Source organism: Suncus etruscus, chromosome 14, assembly GCF_024139225.1.
Source record: "Suncus etruscus isolate mSunEtr1 chromosome 14, mSunEtr1.pri.cur, whole genome shotgun sequence".
Lineage (NCBI taxonomy): Eukaryota > Metazoa > Chordata > Mammalia > Eulipotyphla > Soricidae > Suncus > Suncus etruscus.
In genome coordinates, this window is record NC_064861.1 from 92,484,223 (window position 1) to 92,510,275 (window position 26,053).

At 57.6% G+C, this 26,053-nt stretch overlaps 2 protein-coding genes across 3 annotated transcripts; one reads left to right on the forward strand and one right to left on the reverse strand.

Moving 5' to 3' along the window:
- Nucleotides 1–244: 244 nt before the first annotated feature.
- Nucleotides 245–2,961, reverse strand: KCNA7 (potassium voltage-gated channel subfamily A member 7). The gene is made up of 2 exons (XM_049786194.1): nt 2,413–2,961; nt 245–1,060 (listed from the first exon to the last, which is right to left on the reverse strand). The coding sequence occupies exons 1-2, from the start codon at nt 2,959–2,961 to the stop codon at nt 245–247; spliced, it is 1,365 nt and encodes a 454-aa protein (XP_049642151.1).
- Nucleotides 2,962–9,782: 6,821 nt separating this feature from the next.
- On the forward strand, nt 9,783–23,559 carry SNRNP70 (small nuclear ribonucleoprotein U1 subunit 70). 2 transcript variants are annotated; one of them, XM_049786195.1, is made up of 10 exons: nt 9,783–9,998; nt 10,902–11,058; nt 12,753–12,815; nt 12,916–12,970; nt 15,989–16,053; nt 16,171–16,233; nt 16,543–16,624; nt 19,479–19,580; nt 22,646–22,733; nt 22,812–23,559. In XM_049786195.1, exons 2-10 carry the CDS (start codon nt 10,912–10,914, stop codon nt 23,461–23,463), a joined length of 1,317 nt encoding a protein of 438 aa, XP_049642152.1. In that variant the 5' UTR covers nt 9,783–9,998; nt 10,902–10,911; the 3' UTR covers nt 23,464–23,559. The 2 variants fall into 2 exon arrangements, with proteins under 2 accessions (XP_049642152.1, XP_049642153.1); XM_049786196.1 differs by lacking the exon at nt 9,783–9,998 and adding an exon at nt 10,214–10,369.
- Nucleotides 23,560–26,053: the final 2,494 nt, after the last annotated feature.

The following is a 26,053-nucleotide window of genomic DNA, read 5'->3' on the forward strand; positions in this document are numbered from 1 at the left end:
GTATTGATAGGCTCCTGCTAGGCCCTGGAATACAGACCCATAAATTGGGGGGACCTCTATACATCATCACTGCTGCCCAAGCAAAGACTAACCAGAACTTCCCCCCAAAAACATACCACTCCACCCAACAAGATTCTCAACTTCAACTCCCGGCCTGTTGAACTAGTTCTTCCTACATTTTTCCTTGCCCCCTGACCTTGCCTGCCCTCCCTCCCACCGTGCCTCCCCACCTCTGCCATGTCCCTTAGACTTCCGTGACCATGTGTTTCCCAGGGGGTGCCCAGAGCGGGGGAGGGAGCTCGGGCACCCCTCCATCCACCAGCCCCCCATTGGTCTTGCTCTCCAGGGGCCCACACGGCTGCGTGTCCACGTGGCTGTACATCCCGGCCTCTTCGGCCTCCGTCTCCCGGTGGTAAAAGTAGCTGAAGTTGGAGACGATGACGGGCACGGGCAGGGAGATGGTAAGCACCCCCGCGATGGCACACAGGGAGCCCACGATCTTGCCGCCCACGGTGATGGGTGCCATGTCGCCGTAGCCCACTGTGGTCATGGTGACCACCGCCCACCAGAAGGACTCGGGGATGCTGGTGAAATGGGAGTCGGCCCGGTCGACCTCGGCGAAATAGACGGCGCTGGAGAAGAGGACCACACCGATGAAGAGGAAGAAGATGAGGAGGCCCAGCTCACGCATGGAGGCGCGCAGTGTCTGGCCCAGGATCTGGAGGCCTTTGGAGTGGCGCGAGAGCTTGAAGATGCGGAAGACACGCACCAGGCGGATGACGCGCAGGATGGCCAGCGACATAGCCTGCTGGCCCATGCCCCCCTGCCAGGCCAGCTCCGTGCCCAGCGCCACAAAATAGGGCAGGATGGCCACGAAATCAATGATGTTCATGACGTTCTTGAAGAAGGCCGCTTTGCTGGGGCAGGCTATCAGGCGCACCAGGAGCTCCAAGGAGAACCAGCAGATGCACAAAGTCTCCACCACGAAGAAGGGGTCGTCGAAGGGCGAGCGGGGTGGGGGTCCGGGCACGGAACTGGAGCTGTTCAGGTGCTCCTGGAACTGAAAGGGAGAGAGGGGCTCAGGGAGGACCACGCCAGGCCTGGGGTAGGTAGCGACTGCTGACCTATCCAAATGCTTCTCTCCAAGCAGCCCAGCAAGCCAGCAGCCCTCCCTAGGACCCCCTGAATTTGCCTCTTGCACCCAAAAGGATGCACAAGAATGGGGTGCGGCCTCTTTCCTACGGAAGAGTGACCCCAACACAGGTTTTTCTGGATTGGGAGAGACTGCTTTTGTTCCCTGTGCTCTCTAATCTTGCCCGAGAGGCCAGTGGTTAGAGGTCATTTCTGTGCCTGGGTCTGACTTTCCATGCGATCATTCTTCCAAATGCTGCCCGTGTCCCCCCGTTACTGTCAGCCACGGAAAGAGGGATGTTTTCAGGTTCTCTGACACCTTCCAGCTCCAAGGACCATATGGGATGCCGGGGAGGGAACCCTAGTCGACTGTGTGCAAGACAAATGCCTTTTCCTCTGTGCAATCGCTCCATCCAGCTCCAGTTTCCGGCAGGGCACACCTGTCCAGTCCTACCCTGGGGTGGCTTCTCACCTGCCTCCATCCTTAGGGTCCCACCTGCTCAGATCCACAGGCCCCGCCCCTTTGGGCTCCACCCCTTTGCTCCAGCCTGAAAAGGCCGAGCCCCGACCCTTTTAGTTAAGTCCCGCCTCCCAGGCCTTTTCCGCGCCCGTTGATTTGTCAGCTTCTCCTTTTCCCCGCCCCTTTCTCTCCGCCTTCCTCCCTGTCAACTTCCCTCGCCCGTCTTTGAAAAAGCCGAGTCTCCGCCCCTTTGCGGCGGAGCCCCGCCTCCAGCGCCTTTCTTCGCCCGGTGATTGGTGATGCTTCAGATTTACCCGCCCCTTTAGGCTCCGCCTTCCTCTCGCACGCTTCCCGCGCCGGCCTTTGAAAAAGCTGAGCCCCCCTCCTTCGCGTGAAGTCCCGCCTCCCGCGGCTTTTCCGCCCCGGCGATTGGTCTACTCCGCCCGTTTCCCCGCCCCTTTGGGCTCCGCCTTCCTCCCGCGCCGGCCTTTGACCAAAGCCGAATCCCCGTCCCTTCGTGGCGGAGCCCCGCCCCAGCGGCTTTTCCTGCCCTGCGACTGGTCCCTTCGCTCGTTTCCCCGCCCCTTCGCCGCGGAGCCCCGCCTCCCGCGCCTTGACTCGCCAGGCGATTCGTTAGTTTCACTTTTCCCCGCCCCTTCGGGCTCCGCCTTCCTCCCCGCCGGCTTCCCGCGCTAGCCTTTGAAACAGCGGAGTCCCCGCCCCTTCGCGGCGAAGCCCCGCCTCCCGCGGCTCGCCCCGGCCGGCGATTGGCCCGCCCAGCCCGCCGCCCCGCCCCTCGGGCCGAGGCCCCGCCCACCCACCGGGTCGGCGGCCGCGGCGGCGCCCTCCGGCCCGTCGCGCTCGTCGCGGAAGTCGGGCAGCGTCTCGAGGCAGAAGACGACGATGGAGACGAGGATGACGAGCACGGACACGACGGCCAGCACGCGCGCGGCCTGCGAGCTCTCGGGGAACTCGAAGAGCAGCCAGAGCTGGCGCGCGCAGGCGCGGCGGGGCAGCGGGCGCTCGGGCGGCGCGGCGCAGCCCTCGTCCTCGCGCAGCCGGGCCAGCGCGGCGGCGCCCAGCCCGTAGAAGGCCACCTCCTCCAGGAAGACGTCCAGCGGTACGTGCGCCGGCCGCCGCAGCCGCCCGCCCGACTGGTAGTAGTAGAGCACGGCGTCGAAGCTCGGCCGGTGCCGGTCGAAGAAGAACTCGCGCCGCGCGCCGTCGTAGAAGCGCCCGCGCCGCGCCGGGTCGCCCAGCAGCGTGTCGGGGAAGCGGCCCAGCGTGCGCGCGCGCGTCTCGAACCGCAGCCCCGCCACGTTGAGCACCAGGCGCTCGCAGCACCCGCACGCCGGCGGCGGCGGCTCCATGGCCCCGGCGGACACTCCACGCACGACAGCCCGCCGGCGGCCGCCCTTGCCCCGGCGCCCGCACGCCCGCCCCGCCCCGCCCCGACGGTGTCCGGTGTCCACGCGTAAAAATAGCCCGGGCCTGCGCGCGGGCGGGGGCGGGGGCGCCTGACCCGCCAGGGCGGAGGGGAGGCCCTGCGCCCTCTGTCGGGGCGCCCCGGGGACCCCCACTCCCCCACGCCTCCCTCCAGGCTCAGCACCCCCGCCCGCGCTGCCCACTGACCCCCGATCTGTCCGTCCTTCCTGCCCCAGCTAGGAACCCTGCTAAGAAAGGGCTTGGGGGTCACTGTGCGTGCGTCTTGGACACCCCCAACGTCCGCTCCCTCCGGCTGGCTTGCTGCACCTCCTGCCTAAGGAAGGGCCAAGGGGTCTGGGACTCTTCAGTTCTTCATTCTCTTTCTTGGCTCATTTTGGGGGCCTCGGGACCACATCCCGGCGATGCTCACAGTTCCTGATTCCTGGCAGGGCCCAGAGACACCCTATGGATGGGATGCCAGGGATCGGAACCGGGTCTGCAGCGTGCAAAGCTGTGCACAGGCAGACCTGTCCTCCCCGTTGTGCAATCGCTCAGGCCCCTCGAGGGTCCCTTCTTTTTTCCCCTGTGAGCCTGAATTACTGCGGATCTCATTCTCCGGGTGTCCAGGGGAGCTGATAGGTTGGGGGGCTGGATTCTAGCTCTGGAGTGTCTCTGATGTCACTTATCTGTCCGCTCCTCTCTGACCCGGTGGTTGCATGGCCCTTGGGGACCCTCTCCGCCTGTGCACCCCTTTTGCCAGGCCTTCACCCGCCTCCCTGGAGCTCCCCACTTGCATTCTCTGCCACATTCTTCTGGAATCAGGCAGGCCCCAAGTGACGCCCTGAATAGAGCAAAAGGCCAGGCCTGGCAGGAACTGGGAAGACGGGAGGATGTAAGGGGGGAGACTGGGGATGCCGCAGGGTCACCCCCAGGGACCGAAGGACAGACAGACGACGGCCTCCAGCCACAGGTGTCCAATGTCACCGCGTAAAAATAGCCCCACTGAATGGTCTCCAGGCTTGGTCACCCTGACTTCGGGGAGCGGGGTCCTGGGCGCCCTCTGCTGTGGGAGTGAAGGGAAGCAGCAGAATTGGGAAGGCTGACTTTCAGGGCTTTTGTCTTTGCCAGGCAGATTGCTGTCTGGAAGTCAGCGTGCCTCTCCCAGGAAGTCCTCCAGTCTCTCTTTTTTCATTTTCCTTGGTGTGTATATGGGAGTCACATCCAGAGGTGCTCAGGACTGACTCCTGGCTCTGTGTGCAGGGTTAACTCCTGGCTGGGGGGCTCTGCGGATCATCAGGGATACCAGGGATTGAATCCGGGTCTATTGCGTCAAGGCAAGCACCCTCCCCTCTTCTCTTAAACTCTTGTCCTCTTTGCTTCTGAGATCTTTGGTCTCCTTTCTTCTCTCTCGCCTCTTCTCTGTTTTTTGTTTTGTTGTTGGGCCACACCTGGCTGTGGTCAGGGGCTTACTTCTGGCTCTGCACTCAGAAATCCTCCTGGTAGGCTCGGAGGAACCAATTGGGATGCTGAGGAATAGAACCCACACCCGTCCTGGGTTAGCGGCCTGCAAGGCAAACGCCCTACCGCTGTGCTATTGCTCTGGCTCCTCTCTCCTCTTTTCTCTCCTTAAAGACCACACAGTGGGTAGGTGGCTTGCATTCCGTGTGGTCAACTTGGCTTCTGTCCCTGGACCTCCCTCTGGTCCCCAGAATTCCACCAGGAGTAATCCCTCCTGAGTGAATAAAACCTGACTATCGCCAGGTGTGCCCCAAACAACACAAAACGGAACAAATAAAAGGCCCTTGTGTTTAACTTCTACTTCATCCTGAGTCCTTCAGACATGCGATCCATCTCTTTAGCGCCACTAGGTGCCACTCCTGAGCACAGAGCCAGGAATAGCTCCTGGCACCTTCCAAAATGTCCAACTCGCTCCCACAACAACAACAACAAAACACAAACTCATAGGTGATCAGGCTGTGACCTCTGGGTAACCAGAGCCTAGTATGTCCATTAATCTAAGTCCTCTGTCTTCAACGCCCCTCGGGATGTACCAATCAGTGAGTGAACCATAACCTGAAAATTCCCCCATTTCGTGTTCAAGACTCCAAAAGCTTTTTTGCAGACTCAGAGGTTTCAGTATTCTTTGCCACGATCTACAGCACATTTAGTTTTCACCCCCAAAACCTCTATCTCCTATTACCCCTTGCTTGAACCATTCATTTTCTTGTGTGTGTGTGTGTGTGTTTGGGTCACACCCGGCAGTGCTCAGGGGTTATTCCTGGCTCCAGGCTCAGAAGTTGCTCCTGGCAGGCATGGGGGACCATATGGGACGCTGGGATTCGAACCGATGACCTCCTGCATGAAAGGCAAATGCTTTACCTCCATGCTATCTCTTCGGCCCGAGCCATTCATTTTCACAATCACCTTGGGTCCCTGTCATTGTCATTCACCTCAGACTTTGTCCAACCCCATTTCCTGCATGATTTTTTTTTGGGGGTCACACCCAGCGGCACTCGGGTTACTCCTTGCTCTATACGCAGAAATTGCTCCTGGCAGACATGGGGGACCATATGGGATGCCAAAACTCGAACCACTGTCAGTCCTGCAAGGCAAATGCCCTACCACTGTCCTATCTCTCAGGCCCCCAGCCTGCAAGTTTTTTTTTTTTTTTTTTTAATTGACTGAAGTTTCTGGGCTTTTTTTGGGGGGAGGGGTTGGGCCACACCTAGCAGCACTCAGGAGATATTCCTGGCTCTGTCCTCAGGTGTGACTCCTGGAGGTGCTGGGGTGGTAGTACCAGGGATTGAACTTTGGTGGCCACATTTACCACATTTGGTACAGGTTACCTCCTATACTATTTCCAGTCCCTCAACTTAAATTTCTTTTCTTTTCTTTCTTTTTTTTTTTTTTTTTTGTTTTTGGGTCACACCCAGCAGTGCTCAGAGTTTACTCCTGGCTCCACGCTCAGAAACTGTTCCTGGCAGGCTCGGGGGAGCCATATGGATGCCGGGATTCAAACCACCGTCCTGTATGAAAGGCAAACGCCTTACCTCCATGCTATCTCTCTGGCCCCAATTTCTTTTCTGGTTGTTTTTTTTTTTTTTTTTTTTTTGGTTTTTGGGTCATACCCGGTGACACGCAGGGGTTACTCCTGGCTCTGGGCTCAGAAATCCCTCCTGACAGGCACAGGAGACTTTATGGGACGCTGGTAATTGAACCCAGGTCCGTCCTGGGCACCTGCGTGCAAGGCAAACGCCCTACCGCTATGCTATCACTCCAGCCTATAAACTTAAATTTCTTTCTTTTCTTTTTTTTTTTTTGGTTTTTTGGGTCACACTGGCAGTGCTCAGGGGTTACTCCTGGCTCTGTGCTCAGAAATCGCTCCCAGCAGGCTGGGGGGACCAGATGGGACTCCAGGATTCAAACTGATGACTTTCTGCATGAAAGGTAAACGCCTTACCTCCATGCTATCTCTCTGGCCCCGAACTTAAATTTCTTATTGTGGTTTTTTTTTGTTTGTTTGTTTTTGTTTGGGGACCACAGCACACTGTGCTTAAGGCTGACTCCTGGCTCTGTGCTCAAGGAGCAATCCTGGCAGTGCTTTGGGGTCCTTTTGTGGTGCCGGGGATCGAACCTGGGTTGGGAGTTTGCACGGAAGGAGCCTTCCCCAACGTACTACTACTTCTCCAGCCCAGCTAAAATCTGTGTAAACAGATATAGTCCGAGACTGGTAGAGCCATTATCGTCTATGACTTTACCGGTGCATGGACTGGGATAGATAAGGGTCTTTCTAAGAGCAAGGCGGAAGGTCAGGTCCAGAGGTGAAGATCAGAAAGGAGACAAGCTGTCACTGTCACACGGTCTGCTCTGCAGGGGGGGAAGGATTGACCAGTTACCAAGTGTCAGAACCACTAGCAGCTGCAAAAGGAAGAAAATGGAGACTGGAGCGAAAGCACAGCAGGGAGGGCGTTTGCCTTGCACACAGTGGACCTGGGGTTCAGCCTCTGGCATCCCATACGGTCCCCTGAGCCTGCCAAGAGTAATCCCTGTGCTCAGAGCCAGGAGGAACCACTGAGTGCCCTGAATGTGGCCCAAAAACAACAACAAAAGCTGACCTCTCCATAAAAACATGTACATTTGCAAGGTTGCAGGGAAGACACCGCACCCAGCATTGCTTAGGGGCTTTTCCTGGCCACTGGTGCTCTGGGGGACTCTGAAACACCTGGTATCACACTCAGCCTGTGCAGCTCTCAGTCCAGCCTCTAAACCTGCAGTGTTTATTTATTTATTTTGGTCTGTGGGTCACACCAGCAGCTCTCAGGGGTTCCTCCTGGCTCTACGCTCAGAAATCGCTCCTGGCAGGCTTGGGGGACCATATAGGATGCAGGGATTTGAACCACTGTCCTGCATGAAAGGCAAACGCGCTACCTCCATGCTATCTCTCTGGCCCTTCTTATTTTTTATTTCTTTTTTTATTGGTGGGGAAATCTGCAGTGTTTAAAGCTGATCTTTTTTTTTATTGTAATTTGTTCAAGTAGCAGAAAGGAAAGAATGTGGCCTGGCTGGTGCATTTCTATAACAGTATCTTGGTTTTGAACTCGTCTTGAAACATTGTTTTTTGCTTTTTTTTTTGGTTTTTGGTTTTTGGTTTTGGCCACACCCGGCGGCTCAGGGGTTACTCCTGGCTGTCTGCTCAGAAACAGCTCCTGGCAGGCACGGGGGACCGTATGGGACACCGAGATTCGAACCAACCACCTTTGGTCCTGGATTGGCTGCTTGCAAGGCAAACACCACTGTACTATCTCTCCGGGCCCGAAACATTGTTTTAATTTCTTTCACCTCCATTATCTTTGGTGTGATTTTGTCATTCTCTTCTTGGGTTTTGATTGTTGCTGCTGTTATTGTTGTTTGGGGCCAGCGTTTAAAGAGGCAAAGGGGGCCCGAAGAGATAGCACAGCGGCGTTTGCCTTGCAAGCAGCCGATCCAGGACCAAAGGTGGTTGGTTCGAATCCTGGTGTCCCATATGGTCCCCCGTGCCTGCCAGGAGCTATTTCTGAGCAGACAGCCAGGACTGACCCCTGAGCACCGCCGGGTGTGGCCCAAAAACCAAAAAATAAAATAAAGAGGCAAAGGGCTGGAGAAACAAAACAACTGGGAAGGCATTTGCCTTACACGTGGTGGAGTCCCAGATTCCATCCATGCACCATATATCATTTCCTGAGCACTCTGGGTGTAGTTCTCAAACAAAAAATACATGACAGACGCATTTTCCCAACGGTTACTCCTGGTTCTGGGCTCAGAAATCACTCCTGGCAGGTCTGGGGACCATATGGGACGCTGGGGAACGAACACGGGTCCGCATGAGGTCAGCTGCATGCACCCTACCAATGTGCATCTTCCCGGCCCCCAGGAGAAACTTTTGAACCCCATTGGGTGTGGCCCCAAAACAAAAACATTTTCCCAGGACCTCACACATCTATGCAAGGCAAATGCTTTGCCACTGACCATTGGCACTTAGCTGTTTTGTTTCTTCCACACCCATCAATACTTAGGGGTCACTCCTGGTGGTGCTCTGGAGACCGTCTTGCATATTGGGGTTCAGCGCATACAAGGGAAGAAGGCTGCTTTCTTCCCTGTGCTTTGGCCCATTTGTCTTTGACCCATTTCATGTAAATTTGTTTAAAAAAAAAACAAACAAAAAAAAACCTCCTGTAAATATTAATCAGGCCACTGAATCCTTCCTCTAAATTTCCAAGGCTCCCCTGAGCACTGCCGGGTGTGACCCAAAAACCACAAAAAAAAAAAAAAAAAAAAAAATTCCAAGGCTCACAGCTCTGCTCTGGCCTTCCATTCTCAGCCTTTCTGAAATATCCCTGCACGCTGCACGCTCCCTTACGCTTCCCTGTTGTCTTTATTGCCAAAACCTGTTTATTTTATGTCTCCAGTACAACAAAAACTGCAAAGACGTGTGTGAGGCTGCTTTGCTTAGTGCTTGTGTTGTAGCCCAAAAGATACAAAGTGGGGACGGGTAGCTAGCTCAGAAGGGGAGGGTGGCACGGTTTGCATGCAGGAGACCAACTCTGCAAGATTCTCCCAAGGCACGGTTCTCCCATGCCCCCCATCTCCACCCTAGGGTGCAGAGCAGGGAACAGGGCCTAATGAAAAGTTTGAGTATGGCCCCAAAATAAAGAAATGAAAAGAAAAAAAAGGATGGGACCGGAGCGGTGGCGCAGCGGTAGGGCGTTCGCCTTGCATGCAGCTGACCCAGGACGACCTGGGTTCGTTCCCCAGGATCCCATATGGTGCCCCAAGCCAGGAGGAGTGATTTCTGGGCGCAGAGCCAGGAGGAACCCCTGAGCATCACCGGGTGTGGCTCAGAAACCAACAAATAAGTAAACAAAAGGCTAAAAACGACGCATCGAAAGCGGCAGGCGAGCCCGGGGCGCCGGGGACACAGGGATTCTTTGCAAGGCAGCGGCAGGATACGGCGACGCGAGAAGACCGCGCCTGCGCATTCGATCCGGGAAGTGTCCGAGCGAGGGGGCGGGCGCCGGGAAAGAGACGCGCGGTCGGTCCGTAGGCGGTTAGAGTCGAGATGTCGAGCCGGCCCCGCCCACTCCGGCGTGCGCGTGCGCAGTACGACCCTCTGCGCGGTGGTCACTGTTCCAGGGAGGCGGGGTCGGAGCACCGCGCATGCGCCCTGCGGTGGCGCAGGGTCCGGCGGCGCGTGCGCAGTGACGCCGGCGGAGGGATTCGCAGCCGGGCCTAGCCTTTGCCCCTGAGGCGAGCCGAGCCGAGGCCGCGCGGGCTCGTGTGAGCAAGCCAGCGGCCTTGTGCGCGCGCTGTGGGTGGGCGACGGCGGCGGAGACGGACGCGAAGCCGGAGTGGGTGGGGGGTTCACGCCTTCCTGGTGCTGACGGGCCGCCGCAGCCGCCGCGAGCCCTCGGACCGTCGCCGGGCAAAGGAGGGCGCCGCGCGGCGGGTGAGTGAGAGAACCGCGGGTTGCGTGGGGGGGAGGAGGGGAGCCCGGGCGAGGTGCGGGGCTGCTACCCACAATGCCCCGCGGTCGGCCTCGTTCCCGCGACTCCTCGGCTCGACAGCCCCTGCTGGGACCCTTATTTCCCAGAATCCTCCGGGGCCCCACTGCCTCCTCACCCCCCTCCCGCCCGGGCCCCTACCCACAGGCCTCTGCGCGCCGCTGCTCGCCCCGGCCCGGGACCCTTACCCACAATCCCCCGCGCCCTCGGAGCCGCGCTCTTACCCAGAAGCCCCCGGGCGGGCGGAGGCGCCACTTCGCCCCCTCCCACTCGCGGCCCTTGCGCCTTTGGGGCCGACGCGCGCCCGTTGTCCGAGGTGGGGGAGCCTCCGGCCCGGCCCCTGGGGGCCCTCGATTCGCCTACGACCCCCTAGCCTCCGCCCCAATGTCTCAGCGCCCCCAGCATCTTGCTGCAGAAGCTGGAGACGCCCCACCCGCACTTGGGGTTTCCAGGCCTTTTTATGTCTTGTTCCTTTATGTCATTTCTTAGTTCTTTTTTCTGCCCCCACTTTGCCTCCAGAACCCACTTGATCCCACAGGGGATCCACCACCCCTGGGGTCCTGGCGAGCCCCCTGTGGATTCCTGGACCCAGGCCCCGTTGTGCTGTCTTTCTTGTCTTGGGGCTACGGGGGGGTCCCCGTAGGATCCACCACCCCTCGGGGTTGGGGTGGGTTGGCTCAGCTGAGGGCCTCCGTGGATGCTGCGACCCCATGCTCCATTGTGCTGTCTTTCTTGTCTTGGGGCTGCGGGTGGGGGGTCCAGCCATGAGCTGCATAGGTTTCCCACTCCTTCCCCTTCACCCTGCCAGAAGGAGGTGATGGGTGATGATGCCCGTTTTCTTCTCGCAGACTTGGCAAGATGACCCAGTTCCTGCCACCCAACCTGCTGGCCCTCTTTGCTCCCCGAGACCCCATCCCGTACCTGCCCCCTCTGGAGAAATTGCCGCATGAGAAACACCACAATCAACCCTACTGCGGCATCGCCCCTTATATCCGGGAGTTTGAGGTGAGTTTTCTTTTTCCCCCCAGTGGGGGGGGGGGAAGAGAGAGAGGGAGAGGGGGAGAGAGGGAGAGAGGGAGAGGTGTTAGTTAGTTGCTGGATTTTGTGTTCTGCCCTGGCCATACTCAGACTGCGAGGTGAAGGGGGAAGTGTTCATATTTCTGTTTCCTGGCTTAACATGGGGTTCACCAGACAGCCCTTGTAAGGTTTGGGAGGGGGTGGCAAATTTTAGTCACTAGTTGGGGTGAATTCAGGCTTTGCTGTCTCAGGGACCTCCCTCCACCCTTGGCATTTTAGTGACCTTGGACAAATTAATTGCTCCTCGAAATTGGATTTTACTTCATCAGCTTATTCCTTTGTGTCTCTGTCAAGTTATAAGGGCATTTTCTTTGTTAGGACGGTGGGGGGGTGAGGTGCAAGAATGTACGTTACAGGTCTTAGCCCCCAAAGGGTCAGCTAAATGTCAATGTTTGGTCGTTAGCAGATGGCGCTCACGCAAGAGTAGAGCTGCATTGCGGGGTGCTTAGCATTGCAGTCTGGGGAGTTTCCTTTCTGCACCTGCAGATTGAACCTGGACCCACAACCCTGGCTCCAGGGTGTGCTGACTGGCACAGAAGATTGGGATAAGGCACATCTCTTTGTCTTACTTTTGTTTTGGGGCGCCACCGGGTGGTGCTCAGGAGCCACTGCAGCCTCTTGGTACCTCTCCGGGGGTGCTGGAGGAACCATGGCCTTTGCATGTTCGCAGCAGGCCCTCCAGCCCAGTAAGTAGCCTGTGTCCCTTTGGTGCTTTCAAGCACACCTGAGAAAGGCCGGTACGAGGCTGGAGGCCAGAGAAGGAAAGTTCTGTGGTGCTGGCAGGGCCAGCTGGAGGTGAAGGAAGCAGGGTGGTGATAGCGATAACGGGGTGCTCTTTCAGTGGGGCATGAACGGGCTGGAGAAATGAAATGTTATGAGGCCGTTAGACTCATTTAATGGCCCCGGGCTGGTGCCAGGTAACGCTTTAATGAGCACTTTGATTTGGGAGACCTGCAGGACCTGCCCTGGCCCTTGTGGCCACTTGTCTGCTCTGTCAACTTCTTCTGCATGCAGACTGCGCCTCCTTACGACTAATGGAGGACATTAGTCTGTTTGCGGTGTTGAGTTTCGGGGCCACCTCTGGTGGTGCTCAGGGACCATGTGGTGTGAGGGATTTATTTAAAGCTTCCTGTGTGCAAGTCTGATGGACTCTCTGTCCCCAGAGATGATGTTTGGGGGGCCAGAGCAATAATCCAGGGGGGAGGTGCTTTTCTTGCATGTGGTATCTTGGTTTTGATCCCCAGCACTCCATATATTCCTAGGCCCATTCAGGAGAGATTCCTGAGTACAGAGCCAGGAGTAACCCCTGAGCACTCCTGGGTGTGGCCTAAATATATAAGATGAGGTGACATTGCTATTATATTGCTATTAATTTGTCATGGACGTAGTAATAATTCTTGTCAGAGTGTAGAAATGTCTGGGTACTTACGGGAGAGGGTGTGAGTGGATGATCATCAAGCGGGAACAGTTGATGGCCCACGGAGTATTCTTGTCGCTCACCTCCTTCACAGGTCTGGGAGCTCTGTGTGTCTTGGGGAGACCGACGCTGAGATGCTCATTTCCTTGCGGGGTGTTAGGGCCATTTCTTTCTGCCCCCCCCTCACCTCTCTCCTTGTTCCTAGGACCCTCGAGATGCCCCTCCTCCGACCCGAGCAGAAACCCGGGAGGAGCGAATGGAGAGAAAGGTATTGTGGTTCGGCAGCCTGGTACCCTTTTTTGGCCAGTTCCCAGCTGGGTTTCCACTGTCAAGATCTCTGCATTCATGTTTATCCCTCTTCTTCACAGAGGCGGGAAAAGATTGAACGACGACAGCAGGAAGTGGAGACAGAGCTAAAAATGTGTAAGTCTCTGTCCTTCTCCCCCAAAACTGTCCTTTGCCCATCCTTGGTCCAACGCCATTGTGCGGAACAGTGAGGTGGTGGTTGGTTCACCTTTTCCGCTCTGTCACATGTCATTAGCTGCATTGTTTGATCTAGGTATTTCAAAGCAGAAAGGTGGAGTGAAGACCAACAGGAAGGGCTGGGGTGCACGTGGAGGGCTTTACGGAACCTACCTGGTCACTGAGAGGCACAAGGGCTAGGGGAGCAGTCCCAGCTCCTCTCCTTTAGCTCCTGGCCCTGGTCCGGCCACTCTGGAGCCATGAGCTGGTCTGTGTGGGCTCCCAGGACTTCCCATCTCTCTTCTGGTTAATCTTGGTTCTTCACTCAGGAAGTGGGGGTTGTCCGAGGCTGTGGGAATCTTTGAATGTGAATCCTCTTTCTTGATGGCACTGTCCTTGAACCTGAGACAAAGGCTGTTCAGCAAATCAGGCCCTGTGTCTGCTTGTTGCCTCAGTTCTCAAGTGCTTCTCGGCTTTGTCCATTGTCCCTGTGAGTCGTCTCCTTCTGGAGCAGCTGCTGGTTTTCTGCCTTCATGCTCTGCTCCCTCGCTGGGCCCGTCCATGGCACACCCACAAAGGCTGCTGGTGTCCCCACCCCGCTACTCGGTGTCATTTCTAGCTTTCACCAGCTTTTACCAGCAGCTGGAGCACTTGGCTGCCCATGGCGCTCCCCTGCTTTTGCAGTCTTTGTGCAAGCCTGGTTCCTACTTTCAGAAGATTCTGTTTTGGGGCTGGAGAGATATAGCACAGCGGCAGGGCATTTGCCTTGCACGCAGCTGATCCAGGACAGACGGTGGCTCCAATCCCGGCATCCAATATGGTCCCCAGAGCCAGCCAGGAGTAACCTCTGAGCGTTGCCGGGTGTGACCCAAAATCTAATAAAGATTGTTTGTTTTGGGGCTCAGGGCTTCCGTCTCTGCTCTCAGGAATCCTCCTGCCAGGTTCGAGTTCTGGTCTGCTGCATACAAAGTCTGCTCTGCTCCCTACCTGCTGTTCTACCTCTTCTGTTCCCTGGTTTCCCCTTCTTTGGGGGCCATCCCTGTGCTGCACTGTGTGTAGCTCTGTGCGCTCTGCTTTGTGGCTGCTCTTCACCCCCAGTTAGTGGGCCTTGTTCTCTACAAAGGGTACAAAGTCGGTTTTTTTTTCCCCTGTGCATGTGGCAGCCACACCGGGTGATGCTCAGGGGTTACTCCTGGCTATGCACTCAGAAATCACTCCTAGCTTGGGGTACCATAGGCGCTGGGGATCGAACCGAGGTCTGTCCTGGATCAGCCACGTGCAAGCAGATGCCCTACCTACCATTGCACTGTCACTCCAGCCCCTTAGTCCATTTCTAATCGGTGCCTGAGATCAGTTCAGAGCCTCAATGCCAAGGCTGTCTTGGTGCTGTAACCTTCAGATTCCTGCTCCCGTGTGCCCTTCTCCCGAGGCCAGTCCTTCTCTCTGCTCACTGCTGGTTCTTCTGGCATTTTCTGCCTACAGATTAGAGAATTCTTTTTTTTGTTTTGTTTTGTTTTGTTTTGGGTCACACCCGACAGTGCTCATGGGTTACTTCTAGCTCTATGCTCAGAAGTTGCTCATGGCAGGCTCAGGGGACCGTATGGGATGCCGGGATTCAAACCACTATCCTTCTGCATGAAAGGCAAACGCCTGACCTCCATGCTATCTCTCCGGCCCCAGATTAGAGAATTCTTGCAGTGCCTCTTTCCCGTGCATCTACCTTCACCCTTCCTGAGCAGCTGAGGGCCCCAAACCAAAGGTCTTGGCAAAAACAAACAAAACATAGGAGCTGGAGAGATGGCATAGCAGCGTTTGCTTTGCAAGCATCCGACCCAGGACCTAAAAAAAAACATAATAATAATAGAAAAACCAGGGGCCGGAGCAGAGGCACTAGAGATGTCTGCCTTGCAAGCCCTAGCCCTAGGACGGGCCTCGGTTCGATATCCTGGCGTCCCATATGGTCTCCCTGAGCGCCAATGGGTGTAGCCCAAAACAAAATCAAAGGTCTTGTTAATTGTTTGTTGCTAAGTCAACAGCCTCCTCAGGTCCACGTACTGTGGGTGAATCTCAGCCAAGAGGCTCAGCTGCCGAGGGCATGAGTTACAGAGACAGGGTAGTGGGGAAACCACTTGCCTTACACCCATTAACCCAGGTTGGGTCCCCTAAGCTACACAGGGCAGGTGGAACAGAATGGGAGTGGAGAATTGCTCGGCAGATGTCGGACTAGAGTCTGATAGGTCTGCAGAGTCCGCTTTACAGTAGCCCCTAGCCGGCTACTCTGAGGGAACTTCCTGAATTTGTTTTTTTGTGTGTTTGCTTTTGGGGCCACTCCTGGCGGTGCTCAGAGTTACTCCTGACTCTGCATGCAGGAATTATTCTCCCATATGGGGACCCTACTGGGTGCCAGGGATTGAACCTGGGTTGCTATATGCAAGGCAAGAGTCTGGCCCGCTGTGCTCTCACACTGGCCCATCTGAGCCCCTCTTGTGCTCAGATCTGTACCTGGTTCTGGCTTCTTGGCAGCCCCCTGACTCTGAGGAGCTCGTGCCTTGAGCCAGTGCCTGAATTGCCTCCTGCAGAGCTCATCATCATTGCATCCGGGCCAGGGAATAGTTGGGTTCCATGTGCCACCCTGGAGCCCAGTCTGGCCCTCTGGCATCAAATTGGAGAAGAATCTGGCTCTGAGGGTGGGGATGGGGCCCCACTGACAGGTCTTGGTGGGGCTGGCTGGCGACACTTCGGGACTCGGCTCCTGGCTCTCTCAGCAGCCTGCACTTGTAGGCTGCGCCAGTGGGTGGCAGTGTGGCCTCACAGAAGAGGCACCTCAAGGCCTTACTCATCCAGGTAGCTTCAAAGAGCCTTCAGGAGACTGTGCTTGGGGCCAAGGTCCTGGTCTACCCCGCTCCTCTGTTTGTTGGCCTTATCTTACAGAGAACGCTTGATGTTTTCAGCTTAGACTCTTGTTTCCTTCCTGCACAGGGGATCCCCACAATGACCCCAATGCTCAAGGTGACGCCTTCAAAACTCTCTTTGTGGCTAGAGTGGTAAGTTTCCCGTGTGAAAGTCCTTAAACTCTGGGTTCTGGACAAAGCTCCCTCCTGGGAATGTTCTGGGAGCTCTGACGGTTCAGGCCCTGCTGACTTTGTTTTGTCTCACGGCAGAACTATGACACGACAGAGTCGAAGCTCCGAAGAGAGTTTGAAGTGTACGGACCCATCAAGAGAGTGAGTGCCGCTGGGTGGGGCTGGGGTGCTGGGGCTTGAAGGTGGAGGTGGGTTTCCGGGACACCTTTGTTTCTACAACTTGGGCACTGTGGGCTTGTGTCAGGGCTCAGTTCCCGGGGAGTCTTGTCACCCCAGTCCCGCTGCTGACCATAGATGGCTGCACCCGCCTCACCTCTGCCCTGACATCTCGGCCTGGTGGTGGTGGCACTTCCTTCAGGAGCTGTACCAGGCCCTCTGTACCCCTGCTCGGGAAGGACGGGCTGTGTGGTGGGTGGGTGCGTTTTGGTCTGAGCCCAACCTGCTCCCCAGATCCACATGGTCTACAGCAAGCGGTCAGGAAAGCCCCGGGGCTACGCCTTCATCGAGTACGAGCACGAGCGGGACATGCACTGTGAGTTCCTGGCCCTGCCGGCCTTTCCCCGCCCCGGCGTCCATCCCCCACCTCGCCAGCCTTGCCTCCTTCGCCATGTCTCTTCTCCTCCCTCTGTTTCTGATATATCTTTTTTTTTTTTTTTTTTGTATACGTGTTTTTTTTTTTAAACAAAAACCAAAAAACAAAATCCCCCACAACGTGTGTGTGTGTGTGTGTGTGAGCTCGGGGAGGTAAGTGTCACACGTTGGACTTCAGGGGCAGTACGGGAACTGGGTGGAGGCTGGGGCCGGCCGGAGGCGGGGTCGGACAGTCGGGGAGGTTCTCCCCGTTTCCTCCCACCCTAGAGTCGGGGGGGGCGACCAGGTTGGCAGGAGGACTGACTGGCCTTTGCACCTGGGGCTGGGCCACCCGACCCTCCGCCTTCCCGCCCCCCGCCCGGCCCTCCACCCTGTCCCGCAGTGGGCCGTGGGCCAGCAGGCGTGTTGAGCGCCTGCCCCCGCATCTCCCGAGCCCCCCCGAGGCGGCGGCCACACGGGCAGGGCTGGGTGGGGGGGCGGGCAGGGCTGCGGCGTGTCCAGGGGCCGCCGTATTAATTGACTGTTCTTATTGTCACTGCAGCCACCACGCAGCTGGCTTGCAGCTGATGCTTACGCTCCCCTTACAACACCTCAGTGTATGGTTGGTATAAGGGTTTGTATCATGGGTAAGATCACGCAGCACCGCACACAGCCCAGCCTAGCCAGGCAGCTAGTTAGGAGCAGCCAGCGCTCTTTCCCCTCCCCTGCACCCCTATTCCCTGCACCCGGAGCCCTGCTGTCCTTCCCTCCCCTCCAGGCGCTCTCCCGTACTCTCGCAGAGCCCAGGAAGGGACAAGTGTGTCCCCCCTGCAGGGAGAGGCAGTAGCTTGCCAGGCGGTGGCAGTAAAGGGGGCCTGGGCCCAGGGCTCTATGTGGAACCCTCTGGCCTGTTGATCCCTGCCCCTTGTCTTCTCTGAGCTGCCGCTGTGATGGAGACGTAGGCTCTAGGTTGGGGTGCCCGGCCCTTTTCCTGCCTTTCTGTCCTGGCTGAGGCCTCTGGATGGGCTGAGTGCACAGCCCTTCTCTGGAGTGCCTGGAATTCGGGGCGCGGGTGTGGGAGGGCTCAGACCAGTGCAGACAGCTGGCGGTGCTGTGGGTTCTATTGAAGACCCTTCCCCTGGCTGGCAACATAAGAGGGGGAGAGAGAGAGAGAGAGAGAGAAAGAGAGGGCGGCCTTTCAGTACATACATCACATGTTTCCTTACTGTTCTCCCAGGGGGCCTCTGTGGGGTTGGGGCTGTGAACCAGAGCAGGGCTCTTCCACTTGATAGCCCCTGGGCCTTAAGTGCCCCCTGTCCCTCCTGGGCTGGCACCCCAGGGCCCCTCAGCTCAGGCAGCAGTGACCCCTCTCCTGGGCCCTGAGGCTGTGTCCCCACGGGCCGGCCTGTGGCAAGATGGGTGGGGGGAGTGGAGTTGGGGGACCAGGCTCCCTGAGCCGAGCCTGCTGGACGCTATGGCCGAGGCGAAGGCGGGTAGAGTTCCTCAGGCCTCCCCAGCAGTTTTGCTTTAAATTTTTTAATTTGCACACAATTGTAAAGAACCCTTTAGTTCCCAGGCTTGGTGCTAGCCCCTGTCACCCCCTTTCCAGGCTACCCTGAGGGTCTTGGGGTCTGCTGCTTTTCTGCCTGTCTCCAGGCACCGCGGCTCTATCCTCCCCTTGGTCCCTAGAACCCCACTTGCCTTCCCCGTAGCTTTAGCTGCCCCCCTCCGGTGGGGGGTGTGGGGTCCGTGCGCGTGCTCAGGTAAGCTTGGGGGCTCCAGGTAAGCGGTCCCGTGTCCCCCCCGGGAAGCCCGCTCCGCGCCAGGCCCCCAGGAGTTGCCGAGCCCCCCCCATCCCGCTCGGTTCGGACACCCGCAAGGCCGGCATCGGTAAATGGCACATTTTTATTTTCCTCTGGTTGTTATTTGGGGGGAAACTGGGCTGGGGCGGGGCAGGGTATTGGGTTTGGCTGAGGATAGTCCTTTCCCCCCTCACCTCCAACCAGGGCTGGGGGTGTGGGAAGCAGGACCCTATGGGGGTCTTCCTGAGAGGCCCCCGGAGACAGGCCAGACTAGGGCCCGCCCATAAAAAGCACGGCTTCTCCCCACAACTCCCCTCTGCTCCCCATCTTCCTGGCCGCTTGTCAGTCTGGGGTGTGTAGGGGAGATGGGGCGCCCAGCCTGGGCTAGGTAGCAGGCGGTCGTCTCAGGTAAGGCAGGGTTTGCAGCAGGACTCAGCCTCACTTAGGGCCCCCCAGCCCTCTGGGAGCCCCGTAACCCACCGCTGCTCCCCCCATCTGCAGATTCCCCCCCTTCCGGTTCATTTTCTGTTCTGATGTCTGTTTCCTGCACTCACTCCTCCCCCCCAAACATTCAAACTAAAGACAACGTGGTGTTGGCTGGGGTGCAGAGCGGCCCGGCTGGGCCTCCTCCCCCAGCATGTTTTCGGGTGCATGCCCGGGTGTGGAGGAGCCCCCACAGCACAGTCCAGCCTTCAGTTAACCTCGGTTTCTTTGCAGCAACTACGGCCGCCTTGGCACGAGGGGGCTGCTCTGTCGGTGGGAGTTGGAAGAGGGGGTTGGCGGGCATGGTGGGCCACTTGTCCCCCCCAATGCAGATTGGGGGGGCGGAAAGGAAGCAGGTGCCACGATGGAGCAGGCCCCTCAAGGGTCGGGAGAGGGTGGGTCTGGCTGGCTGGTGGGCGTGTGTGTCTGTGCGTGTGGATGGGGACTTGGGGTGGGCATGCTGCTGAGAGGGGCCTTGTTCTGACTGGGGTCCCCCCGGGGACTCCCCCTCCCCTCCCACGTCTGTTGCAGCCGCTTACAAGCACGCAGATGGCAAGAAGATCGACGGCCGGAGGGTGCTTGTAGACGTGGAGCGGGGCCGCACCGTCAAGGGCTGGAGGCCCCGGCGGCTGGGTGAGTACAAGGGTGGGGTTTGGGGCTTGGGGGCCACTAGCCAGGGTCTTTCCAGGCAGGGAGAGCCAACACTGCTCGCCTCTTCTCACCCTCTTGGGGCGTATATCTGTTTCTCTCCCTCTCTCTCTTCCTGTCCTTGCTGCCATGCTGGGCTTTGCTCCTCGCCTGTTGCTCCGTTGACTCAACTCTTAAAGGCTTCTGTTCTGCCCTGTCCCAGGCATTGGCTGCCTAGGCCAGTTGGAGGCACAGTTCAAACACCACGCTTGCTAAAGTACTGGGCGGTCGAGCAGTCTAGAAATGGGGTGTTTGGGTGTGAGTGAATGCTGAGAGCTGCTGTGTTCCCCTGAGCACTGCCCAGTCCTCATGTATTGTACCCCTGCATTGTTGCTGTCTCCCCTCTGACTGTTTTGCACATTTGTCTTCTGGGTGGAGGCGCAGCTCCCACCCCTTGACTCTTAGAAGATTGTGATGGTCGCTGGGACAGGTGCCTGTACCACTCTGACCTATCCTGACCCGCCCCCACTGCTTGGAGACCGGTTTCCGTTTCCCTACCGCGCTTAGCATTGGGCTCTGGTTCCTGGGCTGTGGTGTGTTCTGCACCCCAGGAGAGGCCACTTTCTGAAGTGGAACGATTTTGCACTGGCTGGTTGGTGAGTGTTGGTATGTGTCATGGTCAGTGCCCTGCCTGATTTGCCTGATGTGGGGCTGCACCCTGTGTGCTGGCCGCCTGCTCCCTCTCTGGTGCTTAGGGATTGTTCTCTGCAGTGGAGCACATGCTTCCAGCCCTGTCAGCCTCTTTGTTTTGTTTCCGATGGTGGTGCTTAGGGCTCTTTCGTCTCAGATCACTCCTGGCAGTCTCAGGACTAGGTATGGGTCCTCTGCTGAGAATAGAACCCAGGTCTGCTGCATATAGGGCAACGCCCTCCCCACTGGACTCTCGGGTTTCTCTTTGGAATCACTTTATTTTGTTTTTGGGCCACACCCAGCAGTGCTCAGGGGTTACCCCTGGCTATGCACTTAGAAATCGTTCCTCCTGGCTCGGGAGACCATATAGAATGCTGGGGATCAAACCCAGGTCCATCCTCAGTCAGCTGCGTACAAGGCAAACGCCCTGCTGCTGTTAGCACTCCAGCCTCTCTTTGGAATCGCTTTTGACCAATATACACACAAAAATACCCACTGTTGGGCCAGGTAGCTACTAGAGCAGGGAAGGTGCTTGCCTGGCAAGTGGCTAACCCAGATTCGACCCCCAGTACCCCATACCCTTGAGCACAGAACCAGGAGTAAGTCCTGGATGCCGCTAGGAATGATACCAAAAATAAAGGTGATTTTGAGAAAAAAAAAAACTTGTATAACTTTTATTGGGGTTGCATCATAGCTGGTTGGTGCTCAGGGCTCACTCTGGATCCCAGGGATAGAACCTGGATTGAGTGGCCAGAGAAATAGCATGGAGGTAGGGGGTTTGCCTTTCATGCAGAAGGACCGTGGTTCGAATCCCAGCATCCCATATGGTCCCCTGAGCCTGCCAGGAGTAATCCAAAAAACCAAAAAACCAAAAAAAAAAAAAGAGCCTGGGTTGGCCACCTGCAAAGTAAATGTACTGTACTCTTGGTCCTCACGCAACTTCCATTATAATCCTGAAGTTCTTGTCAGCACTGTTGAGCTTAGGCTCAGATTTGTGAATTAAACTGATGGTTGCGTGTGTGCTGGGAAAGTACAAGTGCAGTTGAATCTGCTGCAGTGTCAGGCTGCTCTCGGGATCTGGGGGTGCAGGTCTGGCTAGAGGGGGGTCTAGGACAGGGCAGATGGGTTTGCCTCCGTGGTTTTGTATAGCCTGGACTACCTGCTCCGTGTGCCTGAGGCGTGGGTTTAGATTTGGGCAGCAAGCCCTTAGGGATGGTGTGACCCATTGTTGGGCTCGGCCCTGAAAGTGGAAACTGGCCGCCTCAGGTAGTGGGCCAGGTGCCCATCCAAGGAGTCACTCTGGCGGGCGCCCTGGCTTCCCAGCAGCATTCACCTCCCTCCCTCCCTTTCTCCCTGGCCTGGGGAACTCAAGCCCGTCTGCCGCTCTCCCAGCATTCTAGGCAGGAGTGCCGGGAATGGGTCATACCCTGCCTTGCTGAGTCACTGTGGCAGGCACATCCGAACTGGTCTCCCTTTTGGGGGTAATGCTGATCATGCACGTTGATCCATTGACACAGTCCAGCCATGGTGCACTGATCCCCTTTTGTGTGGAACCAAATCTGTGGGGTGCTCACAAAGGATGCTTGGAGTCCCCTTGGAGGTTACCCCAAGGGCAGGCCTGCTTCCTGAGGGGGCGCTCTGAGGGCTAATACGAGGCTGCAAAGGGCTTAAATGGCAAGAGGAGGCGGGAAAAGACCTGAGAACTTGAGGACAGCGGGATGAGGGTGAGAGGATCCTGGGCTTGCCTGGTACCCTAGACCAGGCCCGCTCTTGCCGATTGTGACTGGGTCTGTGGGCTCAAGGCGGTGGGGTGCTGCTTGATCTGGCCGCCTGCAGGTTGAGTTAGTATGAGACGATGCTGGGGGCACCATTGCATGGAGACAGGGTTGTGGTGTGAGCTGGGGAAAAGGGACCCTCATGGTCGAGCCCCGAAGAGGACTGAGACTCGAGTGGTAGTGCAGTGATGAGAGTGTTTGCATGCTTTCACCAGGGTTTCCATTCCCAGCACTCCAGGTGGTCCCCTGAGCAAGGCCGTGAGCGGCCAGAGTGATTGCACAGTTGTAGGGCATTTGCCTTGCATGGCTGACCCAGGACAGACGGGTGCAATCCCTGGCAATCCCACATGATCCCTGCCAGGAGTGATTTCTGAGTGCAGAGTCAGGTGTGGCCAACAATAAAAAATATTTAACCCGGGCCTAGGGCTCCGCTAGAGCCCTGGTCTCAGGCGGGAGGCCCTGGGGTCAATCCTTTCACCACATCTGGAAAATGGATGCACTTGGCTGCCCGGACTCCAGGAGTATTCAGTCTCTTCTGCTCTTGGATGCCCCTGGTTTCCCCTCTCATGGCCGTGCCCCAACTCACCGTGGCTTCTGACCTCTCAGGCGGTGGCCTCGGTGGGACCAGGCGAGGCGGGGCAGATGTGAACATCCGGCATTCGGGCCGCGACGACACGTCCCGCTATGACGAGAGGTGAGGCGCGCTCTGGGGACCTGGGCTGGGATGCAGGGCCTGGGAGCTGGGCTGCACACCGCTGCCCCCCTCATCCAGGCCGGGCCCGTCCCCGCTTCCCCACAGGGACCGCGACAGAGACCGCGAGCGGGAGCGCCGGGAACGGAGCCGAGAGCGAGACAAGGAGCGAGAACGGCGGCGCTCCCGCTCTCGGGACCGGAGACGGCGCTCCCGGAGCCGCGACAAGGAAGACCGGCGGCGCTCCCGCGAGCGGAGCAAGGACAAGGACCGCGACCGCAAGCGGCGTAGCAGCCGGAGTCGCGAGCGGGCGCGGCGGGACCGGGAGCGCAAGGAGGAGCTGCGGGGCGGCGGTGGTGACATGGCAGAGCCCTCGGAGGCTGGCGATGCGCCCCCCGACGACGGGCCTCCTGGGGACCTTGGTCCCGATGGCCCCGACGGGCCTGAGGAGAAGGGCCGGGATCGGGACCGGGACCGGCGTCGGAGCCACCGCAGCGAGAGGGACCGGCGTCGGGACCGCGACCGGGACCGGGATCGCGAGCACAAGCGGGGGGAGCGGGGCGGGGAGCGGGGCCGGGATGAGGCCCGCGGAGGGGGCGGTAGTGGCGGCGGCCAGGACAACGGGCTGGAGGGGCTGGGCACCGACGGCCGAGATGTGTACATGGAGGCCGAGGGCAGCGACGGCTACCTGGCGCCGGAGAATGGGTACCTGATGGAGGCCGCACCCGAGTGAGGGCTGCCCACCACCCTGCTGTCACCCCTCCCCAGTTTGCCTGCCAAGGGTAGAAGTCTCCTTATTTGATCCGGTCCCTTGGATTTAAAAATAAAATTACTTTCCTGTTGATAGTGGGTCCCTGGGTCGGCTTTGCTGGCTTCCCCCTGACCGGACCTACTTTGGCTTTTCTTTTAGGGTCTGCCTAGAACTTGGACTTTGGGACTTAGGACTCAGGCTCACAGCAATGCTCGGGGTAGGTGTAGATGGGCTAAGAAGGCCTCGGGGCTGGGATGTCTCTTGGCTCTGGATCTCTTCGTGGTGGGCCTGGAGTCCGGGCATGCAGGTACGAGACCCAGGCCATGGCCAGGAAAGAGGGCACAGTGGTCTGGAGAGCAGGTGAGGAAGACTGAGCGGAGGCCAGAGTGGTCAGGACAGACACCACTCAGGCTCTGGAGCAGCATAGGGGCGGGGGGGGGGGGCACTAGCCAGCTGAGGTCTGGGTGCTTCCCATGTAGGCAGGAGGAGGCCGCCAGCCTGGCCCAGACTGAACCCCAGGGACTAGCGGCCCTTGCGGGGTCTGCAGCTGGCTGTGGGTTCAGTGCCTGCCCCCACCCTCAATGCATTGGTAGCTCTGCCATCTGGGATTAGGTGCCCCCTCTGGCTCTGTTGGAAGTTTGCAGCAAGGCTGCTGAGCACTGCCGCTAGGGCACTGTCGCTAAGGGTGCAGCCACCAGCAAGATGAGTGGGACCCTCCCAGCCAGGTGTGTGTGACCCTATTTTTGTATACCAGTAGATGCTCGGGTTTTAGGGGCTTCCCGACCACCAGCATGGAAGGGGCCAGAGGACCAGCAAGTGCTGGCAGGGACCTCTCGGGACCGAGATTCTTTCTCATTGGTCATGGAACAGCACCACTTTCAGGGTGGCCCTACCCTGGTACAGAAGCTGGTACAGAACACAATATGTGAAAGGCCTCAGGGGGTCCAACCCTTAAGGACCTGAAGGTATAAGGCATCTCCACGCATCTCCGCACTTCCTTGGCATCGCCAGTTCAGTGTAGCGCAAGGAGACCAACAGTTCACTGGGCAGTGGGCAACAGGTGGCCATTCCCTGTGGGGCTCAGCACTCCAAATATCCAGGTGTTCGGGGCCAGAGAGAGCATGGAGGTAAGAGCGTTTGCCTTCCATGCAGAAGGACAGTGGTTCGAATCCCGGCATCCCATATGGTCCCCCCGTGCCTGCCTGAGGTGATTTCTGAGCGTAGAGCCAGGAGTAACCCCTGAGTACCACCGGGTGTGACCCAAAACAAAAATATATATCCAGTTGTTTGCTGGTTCTTAAAAGTGTTGCAAGAACCCCCAAGCAGCTCGAAACTGGGGGACTAAGGGATAAGCATACGTCTCCGCATGCAGCTGTTCCTGAGGGGGAAGTTCAAGACGTTTTAAGATCTCCTGGTCTTGTTGAGATTGGGCCCTCTGGAGCAAGGCAACATGGATGGAGGCGGGAGGGAACCTGGAAACAGGCCACATCAAACCCGCCGCTCTGAAAATGGCAGCCCCAGAGCTCACCAAAACCTCAAGAGTTTGAAGTGCTCTGGAGGGCTGGAATCACTGCATCTCCCAGAATGCAGAAAACGAGATCTACACCATGGTGGAGTCTTGAGGGCAGGTAGGGAAAATTCAGGACCCAAATTCCATTTCTGGAAGCCTTCTGTGCAACACAGTAGGGAAAAGGGATTTCCTGGAAGACAGATGCCTTGTGCCTCCTGGGAAGTTAACTGAAGATGATGTTTGGCTAGCAGGGTTTCAGGAGGAAAAGGCAGGCCCACTTGTGTAGCAAGACCCAAGACCGATCGCACCAGGTGAGCTCAAAGGATTTACATTTCCCAAGAAGTTTTAGGCTGAAAAGCTGCGGTGATTCATTCTTTTTTTTTTTTTTTTTGGGGGGGGGCCACACCCGGTAATGCACAGGGGTTACTCCTGGCTATGTGCTCAGAAGTTGCTCCTGGCTTGGGGGACCATATGGGACGCCGGGGGATCGAACCGCGGTCCGTCCAAGGCTAGCGCAGGCAAGGCAGGCACCTTACCTTTAGCGCCACCGCCCGGACCCTGGTGATTCATTATCTGGTGCTGGAAAGTTTTGAGTGAATGGGGAAGAGTCAGGTGCAGGGTGGTGCAGTAGTACCTTGGTCTGGAGGGCCCGGGTGTGATCGAGGAAAAAAGGATGAAGGAGACTGAGACAAGTAAAATACTTGCCTCACAGGCAGGCAGGAGAGGGACAGTGGGAGGGAAAAAGGCACCAGGGAGGGTGAGAGGGAAACTTTGACCCTGGAGGCTGCACGTACACACTGGTGAAGGTAGGTAGACACGATACGATCTCAAGCATGGACAACTTTAGGGAAAAAATTTACGAACAACCTTGAACCATGGTGTCTAAATATTTAATAAAGAAAAAGTAAAGGAAACTAGGAAGAAGTAAACCACCACCTGAAAACATGGGAGCGGCAGGCAGGAAGGCTGCAGCTGGAAACGCGGAGATTCCTTTTCCCACAAATGGGGAGCAACGAGCGGAGCCAGCAGATTGCTCTTGCCTGGACAGTGGAGAGGCCGGTG